The sequence below is a fragment of the Vanderwaltozyma polyspora genome, genomic scaffold (assembly GCF_000150035.1).
Source record: "Vanderwaltozyma polyspora DSM 70294 KpolScaffold1016 genomic scaffold, whole genome shotgun sequence".
Lineage (NCBI taxonomy): Eukaryota > Fungi > Ascomycota > Saccharomycetes > Saccharomycetales > Saccharomycetaceae > Vanderwaltozyma > Vanderwaltozyma polyspora.
In genome coordinates this window covers 39690-67407 of record NW_001834638.1, presented here as the reverse complement: position 1 = coordinate 67407, position 27718 = coordinate 39690, and the positions used below count along the sequence as shown (strand labels likewise).

At 31.4% G+C, this 27718-nt stretch overlaps 9 protein-coding genes and 1 further gene across 9 annotated transcripts, besides 2 other annotated features; 4 read left to right on the top strand and 6 right to left on the bottom strand.

The window, feature by feature from the left end:
- Positions 1-466: 466 nt before the first annotated feature.
- Kpol_1016p25 (uncharacterized protein) lies at positions 467-4579 on the top strand (the record flags this gene model as incomplete). The annotated part of the gene is made up of 1 exon (XM_001643891.1): positions 467-4579. One exon carries the CDS (start codon positions 467-469, stop codon positions 4577-4579), a length of 4113 nt encoding a protein of 1370 aa, XP_001643941.1.
- Positions 4580-4990: 411 nt separating this feature from the next.
- On the bottom strand, positions 4991-5626 carry YPT52 (Rab family GTPase YPT52; the record flags this gene model as incomplete). The annotated part of the gene is made up of 1 exon (XM_001643890.1): positions 4991-5626. One exon carries the CDS (start codon positions 5624-5626, stop codon positions 4991-4993), a length of 636 nt encoding a protein of 211 aa, XP_001643940.1.
- Positions 5627-6259: 633 nt separating this feature from the next.
- On the bottom strand, positions 6260-8974 carry Kpol_1016p23 (uncharacterized protein; the record flags this gene model as incomplete). The annotated part of the gene is made up of 1 exon (XM_001643889.1): positions 6260-8974. The coding sequence occupies one exon, from the start codon at positions 8972-8974 to the stop codon at positions 6260-6262; it is 2715 nt and encodes a 904-aa protein (XP_001643939.1).
- Positions 8975-9457: 483 nt separating this feature from the next.
- VPS51 (Vps51p) lies at positions 9458-9970 on the top strand (the record flags this gene model as incomplete). The annotated part of the gene is made up of 1 exon (XM_001643888.1): positions 9458-9970. One exon carries the CDS (start codon positions 9458-9460, stop codon positions 9968-9970), a length of 513 nt encoding a protein of 170 aa, XP_001643938.1.
- A 185-nt stretch (positions 9971-10155) lies between these two features.
- On the bottom strand, positions 10156-11118 carry ARG3 (ornithine carbamoyltransferase; the record flags this gene model as incomplete). The annotated part of the gene is made up of 1 exon (XM_001643887.1): positions 10156-11118. One exon carries the CDS (start codon positions 11116-11118, stop codon positions 10156-10158), a length of 963 nt encoding a protein of 320 aa, XP_001643937.1.
- Positions 11119-12319: 1201 nt separating this feature from the next.
- SIP4 (Sip4p) lies at positions 12320-15580 on the bottom strand (the record flags this gene model as incomplete). Its single annotated transcript, XM_001643886.1, has 1 exon — positions 12320-15580. The coding sequence occupies one exon, from the start codon at positions 15578-15580 to the stop codon at positions 12320-12322; it is 3261 nt and encodes a 1086-aa protein (XP_001643936.1).
- Positions 15581-18885: 3305 nt separating this feature from the next.
- Positions 18886-21165, top strand: DPB11 (protein kinase activating protein DPB11; the record flags this gene model as incomplete). Its single annotated transcript, XM_001643885.1, has 1 exon — positions 18886-21165. The coding sequence occupies one exon, from the start codon at positions 18886-18888 to the stop codon at positions 21163-21165; it is 2280 nt and encodes a 759-aa protein (XP_001643935.1).
- Positions 21166-21384: 219 nt separating this feature from the next.
- Positions 21385-23301: a sequence feature (similar to hypothetical protein; correction of possible frameshift sequencing error~similar to Saccharomyces cerevisiae HPR5 (YJL092W)).
- Positions 21385-24650, bottom strand: Kpol_1016p18 (the record flags this gene model as incomplete).
- Positions 23304-24650: a sequence feature (similar to hypothetical protein; correction of possible frameshift sequencing error~similar to Saccharomyces cerevisiae HPR5 (YJL092W)).
- Positions 24651-25400: 750 nt separating this feature from the next.
- PHS1 (enoyl-CoA hydratase PHS1) lies at positions 25401-26054 on the bottom strand (the record flags this gene model as incomplete). The annotated part of the gene is made up of 1 exon (XM_001643884.1): positions 25401-26054. One exon carries the CDS (start codon positions 26052-26054, stop codon positions 25401-25403), a length of 654 nt encoding a protein of 217 aa, XP_001643934.1.
- Positions 26055-26630: 576 nt separating this feature from the next.
- On the top strand, positions 26631-27584 carry GCN3 (translation initiation factor eIF2B subunit alpha; the record flags this gene model as incomplete). The annotated part of the gene is made up of 1 exon (XM_001643883.1): positions 26631-27584. The coding sequence occupies one exon, from the start codon at positions 26631-26633 to the stop codon at positions 27582-27584; it is 954 nt and encodes a 317-aa protein (XP_001643933.1).
- Positions 27585-27718: the final 134 nt, after the last annotated feature.

Genomic DNA, 27718 nt, shown 5'->3' with positions numbered 1-27718 from the left:
CATCCTCTCTGCCCGTATTCGTAAACACACACTGTGTATAACTGTCTACTCTCACACAGCTCCTCATCATTATGTTTCGCGTTAGCCTGAGCCATGAGAAAGNGGGACGCACCCCCCATTCCCCTCTTTTCCTCTTTCAATTATTTTTTTTCAAGGGCACAAAACTGTTTTCTTGTTTGCTTAATTCACCGGATTTATACTATTCCCCCTAACCATAGTTCCATCCCCTTTGGTTTGGGATTTTTTGTCGGGGAACCAACCTCAAGGGGAACCCTTCAAATTACAAAAACCAAGGGCACGAAAAGAAATTTTCAATACTGACAGGTTAACCACGGTAAATCATTTCACCACCCCTCCCTTCCATTTTATTCATTATTCAAGATAAAAGAATACCATTTTAACAAGATTAATATTTTTCTTTCTTTTTTTGGCAAAATAAATAAACTTTTATCAACATTTAAGAAATATGGCTGCTTATCCAACTCTAAATACATCTACAGCCTCTGAATTCATTGGCGCTCCACCAACTGCTCTATTCCAGAAATATAAAGATGAAAAAGAACAACAAGAAAAATCTGATGAACCAACTAATTCAAACGTTGAAACTATAACTGAAACTAAAGAAAACTTCGCTGTTCTAGAAAACGAAAAATATAATGCTCCTCAATCCACCGATATCCAAAATGATATTAAAGAAATTATAGAATGCGAGCCTTCTGAATCCAAACCGATCGTTGAAATTGTAGAGTCTGATGTTATTGAAAAGATTGATAACGTGGAAATAGATGATGACAAAGAAAAATTCATTGAAAATAAGGACAATTATGAAACTTTGGAAAATGAAAAGTACAATGCTCCTATAACCTCTGATTTCAAAGAAGAAGTTAAAGAAATCATTGATTGCGAGCCAGTGGAGACAAAACCAGTTGTTGAAATAGAATTATCTAAAGATGCTGCTCCAGTTAAATCTACTACCGTAGATGCTAATTCCACAACAAATGATTCAAGTGAAACAACTTTAGTTGAATCATCTAAAGATGAAATTATCGTAGATCAAAAAGATTTCGTTCCTCAACCAAAAAAGTTACCATCTTTGAAAGATCTTCCAACTTTGGGTAATAGTGCTTCTATTCCATTAACTCCTGTTTCATGGGGTCCAAAAATGTCTCCTAAAATTGTCGCCCAAGTTAAGCCTATTAAAGAATTCCCAAGTTCTTCCAAAATTGGTGCTAAACCAATGCGTTCAAGAAATATTCAAGAAATATTTTCGATTCAAGAGGCTGACCAATTATCTGTTTCAAAAGAAGCTTACACGAATATTGTCAATTCAGTTAGAAAAACGTTTAATGTTTCAGTCGAATCAACTGTCTCAAAATCTTCCCGTACTATTTTAATCTCTGGTGACCGTTTGGATGTTCAACTTTCAAAAAGAGAATTGCTAAAGAAACTTCAAAAACCTGTTGATGTTTCTTTCAATATCTTAACTTCATGTAGATCTGCTGTCATTGGGTTAGGTGGTAGAAATGTTCGTGAATTAACTACAAAGTATAGCGTCAGAATTCACATAGGAGAAGAACCAATTGAGAACTCACATGATGAAGAATTTGACGATACATTGACTCAGGTTAATTTAAATGGTGACACCGAATCTGTCGCCATTGTTAAGAAAAAGATCTTAGATATAGTTAAAGAGGAAACAAAAAACGCTACCTTTAGAGTCACAATCACCGACGAAGCTTTAATTCCATTCATTAATATTTCAGATTTAATCAAACAAGACAAGTCATCTGTGAAATGTAGATTCAATCAAAATTCAAATGAAATTGTGGTAACAGGTTTACGTGAAGAAGCTAAGTCAAAGTTTGCTGAAGTAAAGAACTATATTAGCAATTTGAATTCCTCATTAACTAACGAGAAAGTAAAGATTCCAAATAAATTCCAAATTTTAATTAATAATAAGGAAATCAAGGATAAATTTAATGTAGATGTCCACTTTCCACAAGAAGCTAATGACGAGTTCGTGAGTTTCGTCGGACCAAGTGATAAAGTCAAAGCTGCAATTGATTATGCAAGAAATACTTCAAAAGAATTTGTTGTTGAATCCCTTGATATTTCTAAGTCTCACAGTAATAACATCAAACACGCCAAAAATATAGTTTTATTTATGGAAAAATACGATGCACTAAAATCTATCACCGAATCAAATGAAGGAGTAAGAGTTGTTCTTCCAAATGCTAAACTGCTATTAAACTCTGATCACGTTGTAATCAACATCGTGTCATCTACTTCCAACACTTCAGGATTAAAAGCAACTAGAAAGGAATTGATATATTTTGTCGATAATATGAACACATCTGATACATTAACAGTAAATGATTTAGATTATCAATTATTTCATAAAGAAGCAAAAAAGATTTTAGGAGATTTAGAATCAGAAATTAAATTCATAATGTTAGGTGATTATCAAGAGAATAGCGATGAAATTGTTTTGTTTGCCCAAACAACAGATGACGATTTTAAACCTTCTGCAGAAGAAATTCAAAGAAAGTTAGATGATGGTAACTCAGCCTTGGACCGCTTAAGAAAGGCTCAATCTACCTTACATTCTGAAATTATTGAAATGGATTCTAAGTCTCAAGATGATCTTCTAGGTGAAAATTCCCTAACATTAAGTTTAGTATTAAAGGAAGTTAATGATCATGAAGGATCTATTCAAATCAAGATTCATTCTCCAGCTGAAAATGAAATTTTATTAAGAGGTAATGAAAAATCTGTTAAAGTTGCAAAGAAAGCATTAAACTTGATCAAGGAATCTCCTTCAAGAAATTATAGGGAGGTTGTCGAAGTTCCTGCAACTGTTTTATCAAGATTTATTGGTGTGAAAGGTGCAAATATTCAAAGCATTCGCTCTTCATATGATATCACTGTTAATATCGAGGAGAGTAATTCGAAAAGTGCATCAAATAAAATAACTGAGGTTCTATTGCTTGGTTTGGAATATAATGTCAAACGTGCTCGTGAATTTATTCATTCAGAAATTAAGAAATGGTCTGATATTATTACCAAGGATTTCTTGGCACCTGCTAAGTATCATAAAGGACTTTTTGGTCCACAACGTTCCAACTTGACTCATTTACAATCTAAGTATGGAGTCCGTATTGTGTTAATGAATGACAACAGCGTAATATCAATAAGAGGTCCATCTCGTAGCGTCAACAAGACCTACGATGAATTCCAAGCTTTGCTAGATTTTGAAATAGCTCATAGCAACAGAACTGTTGTTAAAGTTCCTACTGAACATATTCCAAGAATTATTGGTAAAAATGGTCAAAGAATCAATGATTTGAGAGCCGAATATGGTGTAGAAATTGATTTTGTTGAAGATACATCATCTGACGAAATAAAGAACCGTGAAGAAGTTGAAGTAGAAATAATTGGTACCAGAGAAGCCATCAAAGAAGCTTCTGACAAGGTTCAATCTATCATCTACGATACTGAAAATTTCGTTCTTGAAAAATACGAAATCGATCCTAAATATAATAAGGCAATTATTGGTTTAAATGGTACTGTTTTGAGAGATATTATCAGTAAGGCGGGTGGTGATCACTTGACCATAAACAGACCAGTCAATGTTCCAAAGTCTGGATCTAATGAAGGATACATCACTATTCAAGGTCCAAAAGAATTTGTATCCAAAGTTATTAAACAAATTGATACTATTATTTCCAACATCGATAATACTGTATCAGAGAGTATTGATGTCCCAACTGAGAGATTAGGTGCATTGATTGGTCCTGTAGGTACAATTCGTCGTCAATTAGAAACTGAGTTCGACATAAAATTGCAAATTCCAAACAGAAACAATAGATCCGGTAAAGTCACAATTGTTGGTTTACCTGAGAATGTCAGTTCTGCTAAAAAGAAGATTGCAGAGCTTTTGGATGATAAGATTGACTTAGAGATTGAAGTACCTGCTTCAATTCAAGAATTTGTATCTGAACGTGGTGCCTTCGTTCAAAGATTACGTTTACATGAATTTGTCAATGTCAGATATGGAAATTCGGCTAAGAAAGTAGCAAAACTAGATAAAGTTCCAATTAAGATCCCTGTTGAAAAAGTCAGGGGAGATGGTAAAGAAGCTTTAAAATTGACTATCGAAGAATTGTCCGATTTACCAGAAGCCTCTACAGCTGAAACCATTGTTTGGAAGCTATCATATGAACCGTTAGACATAGATGGCTTATTAGACTCCGATTCTAGCAAGAATACTGAAACCAGTGGTTCTCCAGCAGAAGAAAGGGCTAAACATATCGAAAACGCTAAATCTTTAATTGAAGAAAGAATTGCTTCTGCTCCAGAAGCTAAGTATGCTGGTTATATTTTCTGTTCTGATATAAAGAAGTTTAGCCGTGTTATTGGTCCAGTTGGTTCAAGAATTAACAAGTTAAGAAGCGAATCTGGATGTATCATTAGCATTCCTAAAAAATCTGATAAAATTAACGATGTCGTCTTCATCAGAGGTACTGAAGATGGTGTCACTAAAGTTTCAGAGGTTATTATGAACATCTTAAGAAATTAATTAAAAAAGTAATTTTATTTCTCATTGAAGGCATTTTATTATAGCGCTATCACAATGGCAATTCCACAAATCGTTTAATTACAAAAAAACCCTGTATCATATATGTATAGAAAATATATGTACTTACAAACAATTATGTTTATATATATATATTTGTAACTTAATTTAATTATGGATAGATAATATTTATTTGTTTTTTATTTTTCAAGTTTGTATGTTTATATAGTATATCTTGAAGATAAAGGTAAAGATATTTCTATCGATATTTATAATACTTACGAGAAGATTAAATGTATGCCATGAGTTTAAAAATTCATTTAGTCCTAAGAATTTATTCTTTATAGGTATCTGCTTTTGAATTCCTTTTATTATCTTAGTTTTGTTGTATTCACTTTCTATTGATTTTTTTTTCTAGGTACAGCAAGAAGTTGGATCGCTAGTAGCTGGTTTTTGTAATTGTAAATCTACTTGACCATGGGTATTAGTTCCATTTTGTTCTGATTTGGATAAGAGTTCCTCCTTTTTATAACTATATAGGGACTCTCCAATGCTTTTGAAAACATCATTAACTTTTTCACCTGTTTTAGCACTTACTTCAAAAAATAATAATCCTTGTTCATCAGCATATTGCTTAGCATCTGAAATTTCAACGCTTCTCTTCCCTGAATCTTCTTGGCACAAATCTAATTTATTACCAACCAAACAAATCACTAATTTATCATCTGCAACTTTGTTCTTCAACTCTTCAACCCAACTCTGTGCCTTTGATAATGAGTCAGACGCTGTAATATCATAAACGACCAAAGCCGCATTGGCATTTCTATAGTACATAGGTGCCAAAGATTTATAACGTTCCTGACCAGCGGTATCCCATATCTCAAACTTTATCACTGTATCATCCTCATCAAGTTTAATAGATTGTGAAAGGAAAGCTGCTCCAATAGTACTTTCTCTAAATTCATCAAACGAATCTTTAACAAATCTGTGAACAATTGAAGATTTCCCAACCGATGAATCTCCTAATAAAACAAGCTTGAACTGTAACATATTAAACCAAATAATATCAATTATTAATCAACTTATTATACCCTTCTTGAACTCCAATAAGCCTTTTGTTCTATTATAATTAAAAAATGAATGATTCTAAGTTGTCTTCTGTTTAATCTTCTCTTAATATTTAAAGTTTAAGTTTTTTTGGCTTCTAAACCGAATTTCAAATCAATAATACCTTCCATGTGATAGCGCCAACGCTTTCTATATTGTGAATTTATCTATAATGTATTGACGTAATCGATTTAGAAGATGACAAACAAGACCCTTTCAATTATCAATACATACAATTAAATTAGTCAGGAATTAATTATGACCATGAAAATTATGAGGATTTAGTTTATGTAAGTCTGTTCATTCTGTTAAACGTTTTTAAAATTTAAAATAATTTTGGCAGAACGGATGGTTAAAGAATATCTAGAGTTTCTCTGTCTTAATATGAATTGAATTATTATTGGTTAAATTATATATTAAAAACAAAAAATAATTGATTAAATTTAATTATTATATGACAAATGAGGTTCAAATAGTTTCATTTCGAGTATCTCTGTGTAGAGTCCTGCCCTTTTCAATGAGATTTTTCAAAATAAATTGTAAAGTGCCTTTTTTTTATTCTTTTTATTTATATATTTAATGTGGAGCATTTCTTTGCTCCTTTTTAATATTCTCCATTTCTTTTCGAATTAGTTTCTTCTTTTGTTTATTAATGACCTTATAAGTGTTAGAATTTACAATATTTACAGCATATTTGTCTGCACTATCCCAAACATTTTGATCAATGGTTTTAGGTAGCTTCCTACCGTATAAACATTGATCTACTAACCACATACCGACAATGAATGATGTTCTATCTAACGTACCATCCTTTCTGGTATCTACTAAATCGTATATTTGTCGTAATAAATCTGTGGGTAAATTAGAACGACACCATATATCTTGAACTACAAGGTTTAACATCAATCCATCAGTAGGCAAATTTGAAATTTCAAAGTCTTCTTCTTCATCCATTAATCTCGACCACCATGGTAATAAACTTAGGTACAAAAATCGATTACTGACCCACATACCTTCGTACCTCTTTCTTTCTTTAGGAGTTACAAAATTAACGTCTTTATGGGATTTCCATGGTTTCTCCATATTGAATTTCTTTGGTTGCGATATATTGTGTTGACTGTAAAAATTATAGGACAATTCATTTGGATAATGCTTATATTGACCCAATGGATTTTTCTTAAACCTTTTTTTAATACCTCTTGTAACTTTTGATTTCTCGTGAACTAAGGAATCATCTGATTCTGGCGAATAGGAATTATCATTATCTTCATAACCACTTGGATTATTATAGTCTATTGAAAATGAATCATTTCCTGAATTATAGTTGTAATAAACGTCATCTTCGTCATAATCATCGTCCCTCATTGTTGTCCGCAACCTCACATTATTGGAGGTACGAATAATTGCTCTACCATCGTTTGCTGTCACATTTGAACTAATTGGCTGGTTCTTACTAGAATGTGACCCAAATATTTTTCTCCTTATTCTACTTATCTTTGATCTTCTTGAGTGATTTGGGATTAAATTTGGCAAAGTTCCTTCATAAGTAACATTCCCGCCAGCAACTTTATTCAGAACACCGTATGTCGCCGTTGTAGTTATCGATTGTTTGGTTTCAGAGTTTGGATCTCCTGATATCTTTTGAAAAACAGGAAGTTCTGTGCCATCTGTGTTGTCAGTATCTGATAAGATTGTACTGACTTCATCATCATACTCGTCTTTTTGCAGAACTTTCCCACCCATATTAGCATTTTCACTTCCATTGGCTATTAGCTCACTAAAATCATTTCTAGACTTGGTTTCCTCTATACCATCCAAATCATCACCATTACTCTCTGAACCTGTTACATATTGAGACTCCGATTTAGAAGACATAGTACAATAACTTGAATCCGAGAAATATCCATTGGATTCTCGCTGATCTGGAGAAAAGCCTTCAGAGCTTCTATTGTATTCATAATCATAATTCACTAATGGATCTAATGTTTCTCGAGGTGGTGGGATTCTTTCTAATTGAATTGTTGAAGGTAAAGCAATTTGTTCATTATCACTACTCAAGGAAGTTTTCATTGATGTACCTTTACCGGATGACCTTCTTGATACTTCTTTACCAGGTGTCCCTTTTATTTCCTCTTTGGTTGAGGACTTTCGAGAAACATCTTTCTTAGAATCACGTCGTGGTTGCTTCGAAGACGAATTATCATTTGTGTTGATTACTGACGGTTCAAGTTTAGAGTTAGGCCAAACAACCTCTGTTGATTGTTCCTGAGGCGACACTTTTGATGACGGTTTGATATTTTCTTCATCTGCTGTTCGAATAAATTTTTGCCTACTATCAATGATAGGTGATTTCAAAGAATTTGACTTTAACATAAGTTCCTTCATATTTTTTTCATTAACATGATTTTGAGATTTTACTAACATGTCATCATTTTGATGCTGATCATGATCAGAAGTCCCTGGAGAAAGGTTATCATCAATTTGTAATTTATCCATTCTCAAATTTAAATGCAGTTGTGAATTACTTTTAAGATCCCTTTGTTGATTCAAATGCAATTGTGAGGTGCTCTTTGTATCTCTATGTGGATTTAAATGCAATTGACCGTCTAAAACTTTAGACGCATAAATTTTGTCTTGATCTTCAAATTCATATCCTCCTGTTATATTATTTGCTGCAACAGCAGCCATTTGTGCTGCATTCTGTGATGAATAAGAGTTCCTCAATTTGGGTCTCTCTAACAGTGGACTTGAAGCAGTCAATGGTGAAGCCAATTGATATTTTGTGGTGTTTGCATTCGGTACCTCTGTCACTATAACAGGTTGAATCTTATTAGAATGATTATTGTAGTATACCTCTTGTGGTCTCAGATTTTTCACCAAATGATGTTCATTATATCGAGTTGCTGCTCTATTCGATTGTCGAAGTGGACTCTCCACAATATCTGCTACCTCTTCCGTATTATCTAAATTATTATTATCACTGTTACTTGCATTCCCTAGAATATCGCCAGCACTGTTGGTAACGATGATGTGTGCATTATTGTTATGCATATTATTATTGTTGTTGCCATTGTTGTTGCCATTGTTGTTGCCAGTATAGACGTTTGAATTATTAGCAATAGTTGGGACACCACCATTACTACTTGTTGTTGTTTGTCCATTTGTCGAATTGCTCGAATACTTCCTAAACATCAGCTGGGCAGCGACAAGGGAATCACTCTGATCCCTGGAATTCAGTTCAGTAGTCTGCGGTCTACTAGAAACATTCGTTCGTTTCTTACTAAACCTCATGTTAAGCTCAATTATTTAAATTCAATATTTATCATAAACAAGTAAGGCTACCTCTCCCTATTTTTTAATAGTTTTCCTTTATTATTCTTCTAGTAATCGTAAAACAACCATCCAAAAAATTGGACAATCAAAATACCAATTTTTAAAACCAAATTCAATCACTAGATCCTGACCAAATAGTCCTTATATGTCTATATCAATATCAATGACGTTGTCATTTCTGTCAATATTAACTAATTTTTTTATGAAATATCAAAAATTTGATGCTTATAACGTAAAATTCCGGATATAGTAAAATATTTGAAAAATAAGACCAAATTGCAGGTTTAAACAGTTGATAAATACTGAAGGATAAGAGGGTCACAGGTTGATCAAACAAGTTTATAATCCTGTTGACAGTGTTGTTTGAAAGACTATTGTAAGGTACATTGAAGGAGATTTTTTCCTGTGGCTTTGGAAACGGTGTATATATAGAGATTCGCAATGACTGAACAGATCAGTCATAAGAAATCGTTAAGGATTAAGAATTCGAATAAAGATAAAAGGTTACAGTTGAAGGAGTTTTATAAACTTAATGAAGAGGTACAACAGGACAAAGTGAAATCAGATTCTAATTCTTCTGCTTCCTCCCCTCCTCCTATCCCTCTTCCGGAGGGCATAGATCGAGTTTCAGACACTGATACCCAAGAGGTCTCGATAAAAGAGAATAAAGAGGTTAAACCAGTTACTGATTTTGATGATACAGATTCAATAGATTCTAGATCACTGGAGAATATGGAAGATAAATCGGTGAAGGAACTGTATTTCAAAGATCTACTTCATATGCATAATAAGCTACTAAGTAAAGAAACTGAAACTAATAATTCGATTAAGAACACAATTTATGAAAACTATTATGATTTAATTAAAGTTAACGATTTGTTAAAGGGAATGGTAGATGAGAAAAGTCAACCGTTGAACGAGCTTAAAGAAACCATTGAATTCATTATACATTAGATTTTATTAAATTATCAATTATATCAAGATTTTAAAACAAAAGAGATTAAAAAATTAACATTAGCATTTGAGAGTAGTGGATATGAAACTATTTAGGTTTGGTACGATTATATTATTGTCATAAATATATATATATATATATATACATTAGGATATATTTTATCAATTGTTCTATTATGTACAAATTAAACTAAATTATCGAAATTACCTTTATTATTAACAAAGATGTCAATTGCAGCCATAGCTGCATATAATCTGTTTTCAGCCTCATCAAATACTATCGAATGATCACTGTAAAATACTTCATCTGTAACTTCTTCATGGTGTCTTGGTAGACAATGCATAAATACATAATTTGGATCGGCTACAGAACATAGTTCTGAATTTATTTGGAAACCTTTAAATTGTCTTAATTTTGCAGCTTTGGCAAATTCTTCACCCATTGATACAAAAGTATCAGTAACTAGAATATGAGCATCCTTTGATGCTTCTTTTGAATCATGAGTTAAAGTAAATTTGCAGTTATTTTTTATTGCTATCTTCTTAGCTTCATCAACAATTTCATTATCCATTTCAATGCCAATTGGTGTCGCAATAGCGACATCGATACCAACTTTTAAACATGCAATAGACATATCATTAATGACATTGTTAGCATCACCAATCCAAGCTAATTTTAATTTATTTTGATTGTAGTTTAGTTTTTCCTTTATTGTCAACAAATCACAGATTGCTTGTAATGGATGGTATTTATCACATAATGAATTTATAATTGGTACTGATGAATCTTTGCATAGATTCAAAATATCTTGATGTTGGTTGACTCTTGCGAATATACAAGAAACCATTGATGAAACTACTTTTGTAGTATCATAGAAAGATTCATTTACACCTAATTGGATATCATCTTTACCTAAGAACATAGGCTGACCACCAAAGAATGCTGCTGCACCTTCTGTTGAAATTCTAGTTCTTGTTGATCTTTTAGTGAATATCAAGGCAACTGTTCTACCTAATAATTTTAAATGTTGTTGTTGAAACTCTTCAATGTTACCATTTTTAAACATTTTCTTAAAATATTCAGCTCTATCTACCAATATTTTAAACTCTTGATCAGATAGATCTTTGATTGATACTAAGTGACGCATGTTTTATTGTTGACGATATTATCCAATTATTAATAATTATGAAACCTTTAGTTCACTATATACTAATTATCTTATCTACGTATATATCATTATTAAAGTTTAAAAACTGAACTGGGCATAGCAAAGACACATTCCAAACGACCCATTGGTCTTTATATATTCCAACTGATCAATCAATTTTATCAAGGATGAACTTTAGAATCTTCATTAAACTGGAACAGACATGTTTTAAATGAACCATAACAAGAGTACCAATCCGAGTTACTCATCTTGCATAAGTATGAGTCTTGTAGAGTCATAATACACTTGAACCTAACCTAACCAAACCAGACCAAGTCAATCTAAACTAGACTGGCTGACAAGCAATACTAGACTTGTCATTCCAAAGTAATATCATTTAATGAACAAAAGGATGAAGCCATCAGCAGTAGCTACAACAACTCAGACCTGTATGGATGAGCCAGTAACGAAGTTCAAATCCAATCCAGTCCAATCCAATCATGATGACAAGTTTGTTACAAGACAAGACAAGAGAATAATGAAAAAAGATAGATAGAGATATTGGTGGGATGTATGAGTCATTTACAGCTGACAGCTCCATACTATGGATGGCCAAATTATGCAATGCAACTGCAAGACAAGAAGAACGTATTAGAACTGTAAAACTACATCAGTAATTCCTTTATTTATATGACGAAATGCTATTGGATTATGAGTCACACAACACAACCTGAAAGGGTTCACCAACTACGAACACGATGGATGTGAAAACAAGGCGAGACAAGGCAAGGGGAAAAGAAGAAGAGAAAGGGGAATGGGGGATTTAATATATGTACGACTTACCCAGAGTGCTGGCCTGGTCAGCAAGTCATCGTTGAAGTAATTTTTGCCTTGAAGTAAATTCATCCATATACTTTGCTCATCATTGGATTCCAATAACATCTGGTTATGTTGATCATCCAACAACACCATCATAATCTATTTACAAAGACGAGGTTCTTGACGTGTGAAATTAACATTAATGGAATGGAGGATATGTATTTATGTATATGTGTATATGTATTTGTTTTTGAATATATTATGTGAATATAATTAATTAAGTGGGTATTTTTGAATGTATGTATATGTGGACGTTAATAATAAAGTAGATTTAGGATTTCGAATGAGTTTATAAAAATACATTTGAACAAAACTGTTCTTTCTATGATTGGTCGTAAAGCTTGTCAACACTTAATAAAGAAGGAATTGTAACTAACGTTCCAGTATAACTGTTTGCATTATTGTTATTGTTGTTATTATTACTACTATTTGCACTAGTGATGGTGTTATTCTTATTTGTAGGTTTGTTTGTTATCTGTTGTGAACTACCATTGTTAGATTTTGTTTTCCAAAGATTTAACTGCGATGGTTGTTGTAATAATAACATATCTGTAAATGATCTTGGTGTCTCTACAAGTAATTCATTCATGTTCGTATTGGTATTGGCATTGTTATTATTCTTCATACCCATTATTGGTTGATTATTATCATTGCTTGCTTCCGTGTCGGTAGACAATGAAACTTTTTTGTCATTACCAGAATTGTTATTCAATTTATCAAAAATTGAGGAATCATTGCTTTTATTTAATGAATAATAGCTTAATGTTTGGCTTTGACTCTCTGTTTTGATACTGCTGCCATTCAAATAACTACTAGATGACCTTCTAGAGATGGACTCTGTTAAAATAATATGGTCAACCTTATTAGAATTTTCATTAACATCAATCTTGTTTTTACCCTTTTTCGTTACTGTGGTCTCTTCATTGTTACTAGAATAATTACCAGAATTCATTCTATGAGAAGGAGGTTTAAAAAATCTTGTTTGGAATAATGAATCATGTCTTTTCGTATTAAATGGTATTTCTAAAGGCTTATTATCCTCAAATTTTTGCTCCTCTTGAACATCATCTTCATCATCATCTTCTGCATAACCGTCATCTGATTCTCCTTGGTTTAATAATATTTGAGATTGATAATTTGACATATCAATTAAATTATTATTACTACTAGTTTGCAATAATGACTTTAATGAGAGAGAATCAAATACAGTTGGTAATACATTATTGTTTGCGCCAGTAATATTATTTGATATGACTGCTGCTGTTGTGGCATTTAAAAAATTATTAGATGGTGAATTAGTCATTTCTGCAAACATATTAAATTGATCCATAATTGCATTTGAATTTGATTTCAATAAATTAGATCTACCAATAACAAATGACATATTAGAGTTATTAATTAATTTATTAGTGTCGTTAAAATTTGAAATAGATTGCAAATAGCCTAATCTATTGAATTGCAATGAATCTAAAGTGTAAGGAATTTTTTTCAATTTAATATCAAATCTAAAATTTTTTTGTAAATCTAACAACAAAGGATTCTTCAAATCATCAAAAAACCATAATGAACAAAATCTAATTAAAAATGTTTGATATTTCATAAAATTCCAATTTATTGGCAACTGTAGATCATTATCAAAGTTTTTCAAATTTGAAATCGACCATAAATTTAAATATAACAAACAACTATTAATAATGTCATCGTTTTTAAACGGTAAAAAATATAATAATTGGAACTGTTGTGGTTGCTCCTTTATAGTCAAATTATTATCAACTAATAGATTATAATATGTTAATAATATTTGGAAACCAGACTCCACGTAATTAGTGTCATTAATGAAAATATTATCTAATGACGGTAAATGTTTATTATCAAATTTTTTAAAAAATGATAGAATCAATGAATATAATGATAATTGTAAGTTAATTGAATCCTTTTTCGTCAATGAATTATTTAAATAATTCTCATTGTTATTGAAAAACATATTACCTTTCAAAAGAATATCCTTAAAATTTTCCAATTGATAATTCAAATTTTCTATATTATTTGAATTAGAATCCTTTTTAATAGTCTTTACGAATTTTGATAAGATTATGAATTGTGATAAATCTTTATTATTTTTTGAATTTAAGAAACAGTCTTCTTCAAATTCTATCTCTAAATCAACATCTTTTAAGAATTTTGAATATGAATTTTTATTACCAAAATTTTCTGACCACAGATATTTTTCATCTATATTATTTATAATTGACCATAAATTTTTCAAAAATCTAAAACAAGATAAATGAATGATTTTATTTTGAATTTTGAAAGTTGGTAAATTTAAATTTTTATAAATGAATTCTGTTGTTAATTGAAACAATTGTTTTAAATTTATTGATGAATCGTCAGTTGAAATGGTCATAAAATAGTAAATTGATAAATTCAATAATTGTAAAATCTTTAATTTTTGATTCTTTAAAGATTTATTATTTTCATTGGTTGAATTAGTGTCATTGTCAATTGAAGAATTTAAACAAATAAATTTAGTTAATTGAAATAATTTAAAATTATCAAAACATGACCAATTTAATTGAATTATAAAACAAATGACTAAAATATCTATTGAAGAAGTTTGCAATGAATTGGATGATTTTAAACATTTTTTCAATGATTGTTCCCATGAAGTTGAAGGGTATAAAATAGGTATTAAAGAATTTTGTAGATTGAGAAAGTTATTAATTGATTTAATGATCAAATTATTTATCCGTGCAACATCCATGTTATATTTATTTATTAGGAAGTTGGGTAAATAATTAAATTGTGAATTTAATTGTAAATTTGTTGATAATAAAGTTAATTGGAAATTGTTTGATAAATAATTATTGTTTTTGTTATTATTGTTTATCACAACGGTTGAATTTAACATTATTTTATTATTAGATTTTATATTTTGATTGATAACTGTCCATAGGTTGGTTGTATTTGATGTTTTATTTTTTGTAATAATATCAGTTTCAGAATTTTCAATATCATTTTCGTTACCGCTAGAACTACAATTTGTGCTAATAATGTTACTACCATCAGTGGTTGTTTGAATATCTATTTTCATATTTGAATGATTTTCTTCGAATAATTTTAATTTTTTTTGTAATAATACAACTTCTTTTTCTAACATTTCGGTGTAACCTCTTGGGAAGCCACGTCTAGTTAATTTGTCACTTGTTTTACAAATGAAGTTTACTTTTAAACATTGAGAACAATTTGGTTTTAAACCATCACATTTAATTTTTTTCAATCTACATCTGTCACAGGCTTGTGATAATCTATTCGATAAAAAATTTGAATCTATATTTACAGAAGTTTTAACCAATGTAGTTGGTTGAATAGAACTATTATCAACACACCCATATTTTCTTTTCTTCCTGTTTGAGATTGAGTTATCATCATTGATAAGACTCATGTTGTTAATAGTATTTTCATTTTTATTTTTATTTTTGGCTTTGTTATTAATAATATTATTGTTATTGTTATTGTTCAGATCAGTGTTGTCATTGTATAGCGAAACATCAGTTTCGAATTTTACATTAATATCTTGGAACATTTTTTGGGATGAAAAGTGGAGAGAGTACAAGTACAGGAAAATGAAATAAAGTAAAGCTAAACTGAATTATCTTGAATTGAATTTAAATAAATGAATAAAATTAGAGCACATTACCTTAACGATGATATGCCGTGAACCCCCCTTTAAGAAATACAAAATATTGTGAAATGGAACGTATCAGGAGCAGTAAAAAAGTTGTCAAGACTAGAAACCTTCTAATAACCAAAATATGTAAGGCTTATATATGTCCAAAAATAAAATAAAAAAAAATAATAAAAGATTGAAAAGGAACAAGAACAAGAACAAGAACAAGAGATATAAGTTAGTTAACATAATATTTAAAGACACAAAAACACAGAATAAAATTACACAACATTTTACACAAAAATTAAAGGATCTTAACCATTAGAATAACAATACTAATGATCTTAATTTGTATCATCATTATTATTCTAATACTAATAGTAATACAAATAGTAATAGTAATAGTAATAAATTAATCAGTTACTTAACTTAATATTTTTTGTAGTTACTTTTATTACTTGGTAGTATCCAATACTGTTTCTCTCGTCTCTCTCTTGTCTCTCATGTTTTTTTTTAGTTTTAATTTTTAAAATTTTTGTGTCACTCATTCATTCATTCATTCATTCATTCATTCATTACCTATCTATACTACTGATACTCACTCAACTACTATTTATTACTTTTCATTTAAGATCAAATTTAATTTGTTACACAAAAACCAACCACGGACGGGAACAAGAGCAATAAGTTGAAGACGAAGACGTTCCTTTCTCTTTCTCTGTGTTAGTTTCTCCCCACCCCCCCTAAACTGTGAACTTTGTTTAACTTGCTGTTTCTGGCAAGCAAACCAGAAATAAGAACAACTCTGGATACACAAAAACAAACACAAAAACAAACACAAAACCTTTTGTGGATCTTTCAAATTTGTCTAATACCACAAACATTACTCCAACATCTTATCCCTTTTGTCTAATTGCCGGAGACACACCCAAACCAAACCTCTGTCCACTCTATCTATAACTTGATCTCATCTCTCAAATCATCATCATCTACTGACTAAACACACCAAAATTATTTAGATGGATGATCATTTTGTCTTGTTGTGCTTGATTTTTCAAAGTGTCCTCTCCATCTTTATTCTCCGATGGGACCAACCAGTCTCGTTTCTTCTGACTACCCTCTCTCTCTCTATCTCTCACCACTCCCCTAACTCTTTGATTGCTTACTCTTTCTCCGTTACGGAAACCCAATGTCGTGTCCCTTGACAATTGACATGTTCTTTTTGGGTTAGCTTTGGGAACTTATGCTTGGCTTGGTCTGTCTCGATTCGGTATCCAGTTAAACATCAATTATTCTCCGTTCCTCGTCTATCTACCTCTTCTTCCTCTTTTTCTCTCTTCCCTCCACCTTCAATTGCCCCTTATACGGTTTCATTTTGTGTGCACTTATTTCTCAATGTACGTGCGTTTTTGCAACATTTCACTCTCCTCTTCCCTTCTTTTCTTAGCCACTTCTCTCTACCCCACCTCCCTCCAACTCCAGCTACTTCCCCGGGATATCTCAATACGCCTATGCTGGCACTCGTACGGTTGGCACGGACTCATGCAGAGAAAAATATCCCCGGGGACAGGGATGACTCCACATATCTCAGGAACATCTCAAAACCCCTAATTATATCTTTCGATTTGTTTTATTTACTTAGTTACTTAGTTTCGTTACTTCTAGTTATTCTATTTATTTGGGTTGTCTGTTTCATCTTTCCCCACTATGTCGCAGCCAGTTCTTGTCAGTTCTTGCTACTCTCGCCCCCCTCTCCACAAGCGTTTAATCAATCGGTTGGCTTCCGAAACACAACAACGATACTTCGTTTGGGTGGCAACCCTTGAAAATATCTCGATTTCTTTTTCCTTGGCCCAACAGTTTTCAATTGTAGTAATCCTGTTTCACCTAGAGATATACTTAACGGCGTTAATCATAGACACTTCAGAGTGTAGCTTTGAGTGCACTTACATTGCCGCCGCAAGACGACGCACACACTTCGAGTGGAATAACTAGCGGTCTTTTTGGGTCTAGATTGACCCTTAAAAGTAGTTTAGAGGTTATATATCTACTCGAATCAATACCGTTTTTACTGTAGCCGCAGGAGAAACAAATATATATATGTATAAAATTCAAAATAGCGATTTTAGCCGCCATTCTGCTTCATCCTTATTGGGTCTACATAAAAAGAATGTATTCATCTCAGACAAATAGAGGAGGTTGAACCGGTTCTGGCTGCTTGTTTTTTTGTTCTTTTTGTTCATTTTTTTTAGTAGTAATTGTAAGTTCAAGGGGCGGAACTGGAATATAACAAATTTAAAATTAGAAAAGACATAAACGTCAGTTTTGCTATATGTTCCTGTTACCAGTGTAAATTCATTACCAGAGGGGGGCTAGTTGTCAGATTCACATACCTTGGCTAGGCGAATATATATATATAGTGTCAAGAGTGAAATCAATACGAATTCAGTATCAGTTGAAATAAAAATTGTAAGAGTCCGAGATCGGAAATATATTTTCCACGCTTACATTTTCGGAGTTTCTCTATTGTTTTTTTTGTGTGTCTTCGTCTTGTTTGTTATATCGGGTTTTAGTTTCTCTGTTTATCCTATCTAGTCTGAAAATGAAAATTTGAAAATTATTTTTGTGGGTATTATCACTCTAAACTAAAGGATACCGATCTTCGGAAACCCCATGCTGGCTTTAAACAGCAATATGATACGCATTCAGCCCGGTGTAAAGATGTTTATTCGAAATGATAAATAACTGTATTTAGTGTCCCCCCTCTCTACTCCCCATTCCTCTTTTCCCCATACTATCAAACATTCAATTAAAAATAAAAATATACATTTATATCCTTCATTATACGAAATGCAATGTTGTTTTTGTAGACACGATACGATCACATGACAAGATAATTTTTTCTATTATAGTCACGTGACACATATACATATGTATTTTGGTTTTTAAATTCTTAACGCGTCTTGGCGTCATTTTGTTTTTTTCTTTCTTTTTTTTGAGTATTTGTTTTGGTTTATGTTTTGATGTGCGGGTAAAATATATCATTTCAGTAACCTCATCATCAATGAAAAGTTTCGAATTATAAAATTAACATTTATTGCAACTGAATCATGCAAGGCAAATAACCATATTTCAAATAAAACTATCTGATTGCCATCGGATACTTACCAGTTATCCGTCTACTAAGTTCATCACTTGTTGCTTAAGATACAGGCAGGCAAATGAAGCCATTCCAAGGTATTTCATTTTGCCCTACTGGGTTTACCGATGAAGATTTATTAAGATCTATATCTAAAAAAATTATCAAACTAGGTGGCACTTATTCTAAAGATTTAACAAATTCGGTAAATGTAATAGTTATAGGTCATTCTCATTTAACTCATAAATACAAATATTCTGTGAAAAATAGATATGATATTATTTTCTTATATTATAAATCAATTTTAAAAATTTATGATTTATGGCTATCTGGTGAAGATGTGACTTGTTCAAGTCATTCGAAATTTATGCATTTGAAAAACAACAACTTAGAAAGAATGTTACTCGTATTGAAAATAAATTACACCGCTTCTCCGTTGCACAATTATCAACTATTCATAGGAAGAATTTCAAATTCAAATTTTAATATCGATGATTTAGTCAAGAAATGTGAAAAATTAGGTGTTTCCTATTGTAACTCAACTAATTTTATAATGAATTTTAGCGTCACTAAAAATAAACCTGTATTATTTATAACAGATACTTTAAATGGAGCAAGAGTTGATGCTGCAAGAGAGAAAAATTTACCAGTTGTACATTTTAAATGGATATTAGATTGTGAAAGGAGAAACGCAACATTAGACTATGATCCTTATTATCTTTTAGAAAACAATACAAATACACCATTTGAGAAAATTGGATTAGAATCTTGCGATTGTTGGGATAAATTACAAATCGATATGACAGACGATATAACAACAATAAATTCATCATCAGTATCTATTTCAAATATAGATCATAGCAATGAAACATCAAAGCAAAACTCAAATCTACTATCAAAATTCAAACCCCGTGGTAATAAGTTATGGGAAAGAGTAATGAATAATGATAGTACAAAAACAAAAAATATCATCACTGCGGTAAATTTAGATTCTACTGATATAGATACTGAATCGAATTTACAAAACAAAGAATTATTACACCAATTAATATTTACAGATTGTCGATTTAAAATAATAAAAGATTTCCCATTAAAGCACTCACAAATATTAGAAAAAATTATAATCCAAAATGGTGGTACTATGGATGATATTGATTCGAAATATAAATTTATCATTGTACCATCAAACGTCCCGTTATATAAATTAAATATTGAAAAAGGGGACGAATCTTTCACTCAGATTACAGAATTCTTCATTGAACGATGTCTGCATTATAAGAAATTTCTATTTCCAGTAGATTCTTGGTCAAAACCATTTTATCATACCGATAACTTTAGAATTAAACCAAATCCAAAATTATTACATGAAGCTCAAGAATCAAACAGCGACAACCCTAAATTGAACGTTTCTATTACAGGTTTTCATGGTGTTGAATTATTGCATTTATTAAAGATATTAGATGTTTTAAAACAATTTGGAATAAACTATAATAAATTTTTAAATAATTCAACAGATTTATTAATTATAAATTTGTCATCATTAGCAAGTATTCCAAAAGATAATAAATTATGGCAAAATGAATTTAGCGATCTGTTTTATGAGCAATTAAATTCAAATATTAGCACAAGTAACAATCAAGTCTTCAGAAATTCCATGAAGAGGAAAATTGAATTTGTTAAGACGACACACCAAATTCCAGTAGTAACACCAGTTTTTCTCATGAATATATTCAAACTAACTAAAAGACTAACCGAGACAGATAAAGAACTAATCCATTTCAATAATATAAGTTGGTGCATTCTTTGTCCAAGAGGTAGGAAAGAAGATTACACTTGTCAAATAAAGCATATTCCAATCAAGAACTCGATAAGTTCAAACATAAACAAAGCTGAACATATAAGAGATTTATTCAAGATGGAAAATATACAATCCCAAAAAAGAAAGCCACCGACGAGGAAGATTCCTAATGAATTAAATATTTCTAATTCCATTTTGCCAAGCGATAATAGAGAGAAGAATGTTATAAATCAGGATTCAGATATTAAGAATAATGATAAATTCGATTCAGAAAACCAATTCAAGAAAAGGAAGATACATTCTGGAAATGTAATCAAACCTGTGGGAAGAACATCAAGTTGGGGGAAATTGATGTCTGAAGAAGTTTTATTTCCTGCTTCTGAGTCAAATCAAGATGCTGACACTTTGAGTCTTGATAGTACAAAATATTTTGATGTACCTGGTACAGAGGCCAATTTAAATTATACCCAGGTTACTTACGGTAAATCTAATTCGTCTGAGATTCATCAACGACCAATAAGAAAACTGACAAGAAAACAGATGCGAGAAATTGACAAGAAGTAATTTCAATCTATAATAATTAACATTAAACGATTCCAGCATTCTATATAATACTGCATTATGTAATATCAATGATATTTCAAAAATAAAAATAAATATACCAGTTTAACTATTCATTTCTTGTTGCTTTTGAATTAAAAGACTACCCAAAGATTAATTTTTTATTTTTTATCATCTTGTATTGAATATATACTTGCAGTTGTTTCATAATTATTATTGAAATTAGTCTATAATAATAATTTCACCATCATTTGCCTTTGCTTTTTTTTTAGCTTTCGATAATTGTGAAAATATATCCATCTGACTCGAAAGTTGTTCTTTCTTGACATTAATTTTCGTATTACCCTTTATCGATGTCTTTATGGATTCCTTTTTAGAAAACTTTACTGCATCAGCCAACCTCTTTGCACTCGCAATAATTGGTCGATTATCTATCAAATTGTCAGTCGGGTCATGTAATAACTCTGCCGCGGTGGTGTCTTCATCTTTCTTTTCAAAAAATTCATCATCTCTTTTAGGAAGTGTATCCATAATATCGATAGCGTCTACTTTTACTTTTCTATTGACCCTTAGTTTCGCTCTTGGCATGGGTGAAGAATTGATAGTTTGTGAATCAATGTCACTTACATCAAATGATGTTTCCTTTCTTATACCCATTCCTGAATTATTGTTAAGAATTCTATACGGTGCCTTTGATAATGTCGTTGATTTACGTTTCGGTGAGCTTCCTCTGCTACTGACTTCATATGAATTCTCCCTCGATAGAGAGATCTGATCTTTATCAGTAATATAACTCTTGTTACCATTTTTGGATTGATTTTGGTTAGATCTCGTTGGAATATACTGAGGAGCAAAGCTTTTTTGCATTGAATAATTCGAGGAAGTTTGCTTTTTAGGGCTATACTGGAGTTTTAAAGTAGTTTTTGCGATAGAAGCTGGACCTGGCGCAAACCGGTTACCATATGACTTTGTATTATTTTCCAGCTCGAGTTGAGCTGCTGCCGTGGTGAAGGAATTTATATTAGTAGTTGAATTATTTCTGCATAGGTCCAATCTGTATACATCGCGAATAACATTATTATGCCATATCATCTTTTCTCGGCGGTTTTCTATAAAGGAGTTATAGTCCTTAACTAATTGATCTATGGAAAACATGCTATCATTCGAAGAAATCGTCTTATTCAAAGCCCGATACAAATTTTTTATCGTTGCCTTACTGCTAAAAAGTGTTTGTGAATCTACCATTGTTTTAATCAAATCACTTGTTACAAACCTACTTGGGGTGCTTCGTATACGACCTTCTTGATTATCCACTGATGATAAATATAAAAAGTATTTTGCTCTTGTTTGAGCAACAAAAAACATCCTTCTTTCCTCATCAATTGTGTCAGACGTAGCTGGCTCGGGCCCCTTCTTTGTATTGGCGGATTTTTTTGATGGAGAGTTTTGGGAATCATCATCTGATTCTGCATCTGAATCTGTTTCTTGAGAACGAGTCTGATCTTCAAATATTGAAGGAATAATACCCTCATCACAGCCAGGAATAAATACAACTGGCCATTCAAGACCTTTTGCGCCATGAATTGTTGATATAGTAACAAATCCAATTTTTTCCATCTCTTCTTTTTTTCTTTTCTGTTCCTCAGTTTCAGCTTCCTTATATGAATCTTCAGAATACAGGGATAGTGAATTCAAAAAGTTCCTCGTGTGATCTCTAATTGTTCCATTTAAAGCGTTGGAATGCTGAGTTTTTTCATTACTATCTGATACTATATCTGAGACACTCCTACCCAAATAATATGATTTCAACAGTTCTACATTCTTATGCCTTGGGTTTTGCATAGCAGGTTCTGCCATATTTTTATCCTTATTATTCTTTCCGTCATTGTATAAATACTCATTCTTCAATCCAGACTGATCATATAGCTTCTCATATAGGTCACCTAAATCAGAATTTTTTACTGAATTCAATGAATCTCTGCAAGAATTTATTAACTTAACAAAATTGGTTACTACTTGCCTAGCCTTTGCTGGAATATCGACATTTATACTCTGTCTAGCTATTTTTTCTAGAACTGTAAAGGATGGATCTTTATGTTCCTCCAAAATCGCATTTATTCTTTCGGCGGATGTTTGCCCTAACCTCCTGCCGGGAATATAATGGAGGACAAAATTGGCTTTTTTTCATTATCTGATATTAGACATTTAAGTAAATTAATCACTGCATTGGTTTCTTTTAAATCCCAAAAGGCATGCCCTCTTATAATTTTGTATGGTATTCTATGTTCAATTAGTGACGTTTCTATACTTTTAATCTGCCTCCTTTGTCGCACCAAGATAGCAAAATCATTATAGGAAAATAAATTTGGTAATGCCTTTAAATATAATAATTCTCTTGTTAGAGATGGAGCCTGAAGAAAATTCGTTGGAAACTTTATATAAACTGGGCGAAAATTCAAATCGAATTGTGCTGATAGAGGTTGTCTATTTACTCTACCGTTTGTTTGTTGTTGTATCAACGTTTCACTTGTTGTTAAAATTCTTTGAGAAGAACGATAGTTTTGAACTAAAACGACAGATGAAGTTGGCAATGGACTCTTTTGTACCATAGATTCGAAATTTCTGGATAGGGCGTTTCTAAATGCATATATACTTTGATCTGGATCACCTACCACAGTTATACCTCTGGATTGATGGTGATTCCCCTTTGCAAAAAGGAACATTAAATCTAGTTGAAGTTCATTTGTATCTTGAAATTCATCAACTAGTACATGTTTCACATGAGGCAAACAACGTTCCTTAGATAATAGTCTAAATGTGTACATTAATAGGTCATCGAAGTCTAATCCATTTAATTTTAACAACTCCCTCTGATATTCTCTATAAAAATGAGACAATGCCTGATCTGAATCATTTAAGATATCATACTCATCTGGTAAGATAGCGTCTGATTTCAATTTACTGATATATTTTTTAACTAATTTCGGATGTACAACCCAGGTATCATTATCTTTAGGTAAGCACAAATTAACTTTTCTAGTAACTCTATGTGCATGGTCATATATTTTATCTGGCATATTTTTAATTAGTCCATTTATTATTGCATCAACTTCTTTATCGTCAACTATTCTCCAATCTTTTGATAACGAGATTTTACTTCCAAACCTTGTTAATATTTTCATACATATACTGTGGAATGTACCAATCATAATATCAGATACTCTGATATTGGTCCCTTTCAGCATTATACCTAATCTATCAATCATTTCTTTGGCTGCTTTATTCGTAAATGTCGTCACTATAATATCCTGAGGTTTAATCCTATGTTTTAGAATTAAATATGCAACCCTTGAGGTAAGAACCTTGGTTTTCCCGGTACCAGGCCCTGCTATCACTTGCAAGCATTGTGTATAATCAAACTCTACAGCTTTCTTCTGTTGAGTGTTTAATGAACTTAATATATCAATTAATATCTTTTCTTCTGACATTTTTCCAAGCAAGATATATCTCTCAATGAGAACAAAAGAAATGTCACTATTTTAGTAGATAACCAAAAAAATAGCCCCCTCAGATCCTGTACCTTTTAGAATATAAATGATTTTTTAATAACAACTCTTTATAATTGACAAATTATCCATCAATTCCGAAATTGTGTTTCTTTGTTAGAATCTAATCTTAAGGGCTCTTTTCTATTTCAACTTATAATGTCCTTCTGAAGTAGTTAATCGTAAAACAAAGTGAGCGACAAATTATACCCGTTACCACCAATTGACGATCTAAGGAACCAGACCTGATATGTTATTGTATAGTTAAACAAAGATTAAGATATCATGGAACTTTTTAATCCATTATCAAACTGTTTTATTATAGATTTATTTATTGATCAATACGCCAAATTGATATTACGCGATGAGATGACCTCGTGACCAATGACAATAATACCGATTCAATCCTGATATATAGGTATCATTTCAATTGGCGATAACAAGAGTTTTGAGTTGCTTTCAGGACTAGATATATATATTCCTTTTTATCTTTGTCTAATATTGATCTTTAAAATGATGGTTCAATCATTTCTACAGCTTTAGAAATGATAAATAATTCATTTAGATTATAGAATTGAAATATAACTAAAAATAAAAATAAAAAATTATAGAATTGATTAGGAGACTATAGAAACTCACAAAACTAATAATGGAAATATGTGCATGAGGTTATGAAATTTGGTATTTGTTTCTTCAGTTTTGTTTCTTTGATGATTCCCTTAGAGATTTCATGACTTTCTTTCTTTGGGCAACCATGTGTCCGAACAACATTGGTAAACCTGGGATGTAAGTTAGCATGGTACCAACCAAGAACCATTTCAATTGAGTTGAATACAATTCTTCAGCAACAGCTAATGAAGAGTAAATAATTGTCAATTCACTGGCGACACCAGTTGGGTACAAAACAATGAATAAATTATATCTTAATAGTAATAGGAATTTTGGAGCACCATTTTCACTAGTCAAAGAGAAAAAGTAGAATAGATATCTTACAATTTCAGTAATGGACCAAGCAGATAGTAAAGTTATATAAGCAATACCACTTGCGGCAGGGGTTGATGGCAAATATTGGAAAATACCAATAACTACCAATAAACGAGATGCGACTTGAGCAGCAGTAGTCAACAATGGAGAACGCACAATACCTAATAGAGAATTAACAATCTCGATGATTGCACCACATTGGACAATTGTAACGACATTCTTTGTCTTGGCATAAAAACCTGGTTGACCAATAATAGGGTAAACAAACACAACGCTGTATAAGATAAACCCCCAACAGATTGCAGAAACCAAATTATACAAAGCTAAAGGTGAAGCTGGAGAAATTATCTTCTTACTACTCATACTGTCTAATTGATATTTAAAACTTGAGTCAATCAATTTCAATTTTGTACCTGATCAAATTAGCTTGTTCCTATTATAACCAATATTTATCGTAAAATAATAATTAAAATTTCAACAAATCCAAACTCTTTTCCAATAAAATTATAACTGACAACAAACTGAACAACTGACAACAAACTGAACAACTGACAATTATTTTAGACCTATCTACAATTAATTACCAACAACAATTAACAATTCAATTCTGATAGTTATGGTTCATTTATCCTGATTTCCTTTAATATATATATTTTTTTCCTTTGATATCAGAATAGTGAAAAATTTAATGAAATTTGTTGGTCAATTAAAGAGATAGATGGCATTTAAACTAAGTGTGTTTTGGATAATTTGGCGGTATATAGGACACCAATAGTTGATATTTAACAGTTATATTATTTGTTATTTGATTTACTTTGGGTTTCCAGAACGATTGGTTTTAAAGGGTTAATTTTTGGTTGATTTCTGTACAATAAAACTGGATATAACAGTGTTGACTTTAAGAAACGTATCAAGAATAAAATAGAAGATAATAAAAGGATGGCTGAATTTAATATTACAGAAACGTATTTGAGATTTCTGCAAGAGGATCCTGAGTTGACTATGCCTGTTGCTGCTATTGAGGCATTGGTCACTTTGTTGAAAGTCAAGAATCCAGGTACAGCAGCTGAAATGATTAATAGTATTAAATCCGCAACAGAAGAATTAACCAAGTCCATTCCAAATTCTATGTCTTTAAGAGCTGGTTGTGATGTTTTTATGAGATTTGTATTGAAAAATACTCAATTGTATGGTGATTGGGAAAGTTGTAAAAGACATTTGATTGAAAATGGTCAATTATTCGTTTCAAGATCAAAGCAATCTCGTGATAAAATTGCTAAATTCGGTGTCGATTTCATCTCTGATGATGACACTATCTTAATCCATGGGTTTTCAAGAGCTGTCTTCTCTTTGTTGAGCAATGCTGCCAATAATTTTATTAGATTCAGATGTGTTGTAACAGAATCAAGACCTACAAAGCAAGGTTTGCAAATTTATAATTCTTTGCACGAAAAGGGTATCCCAGTGACAATGGTAGTCGACAGTGCAGTGGGTAGCATCATTCACAAGATCGATAAGGTCTTTGTTGGTGCCGAAGGTGTCACTGAATCGGGTGGTATTATTAATTTAGTTGGTACTTATTCTATTGGTGTACTAGCTAAAAATGCAAGAATTCCATTTTATGTTGTAAGTGAAAGTCAAAAGTTCGTTCGTATGTTCCCATTGTCTCCAGATGACTTACCAAGCTCAAATGAATCCTTGGATTTCACTAGACAAAATAATACAGGCAATACTATTGAAAACGATAATGTAGAAGAAAACCTAAATGGTATACTACGTGGACCAATAAATGATTACACTGGTCAAGAATATATTACTGCATTGATCACGGATTTGGGTGTCTTGACTCCAAGTGCTGTATCAGAAGAATTGATTAAGATGTGGTATGATTAAATCTCATCGTTTGATTTTAAAAGGGACAAGCTCCCTCATGTAACAACAATAAAAATATTATCATCGATATATAATGCATATATACTATCAATTATAAATTTCAAGTATTAATTTTTAATGATTTTTTTTTGTAA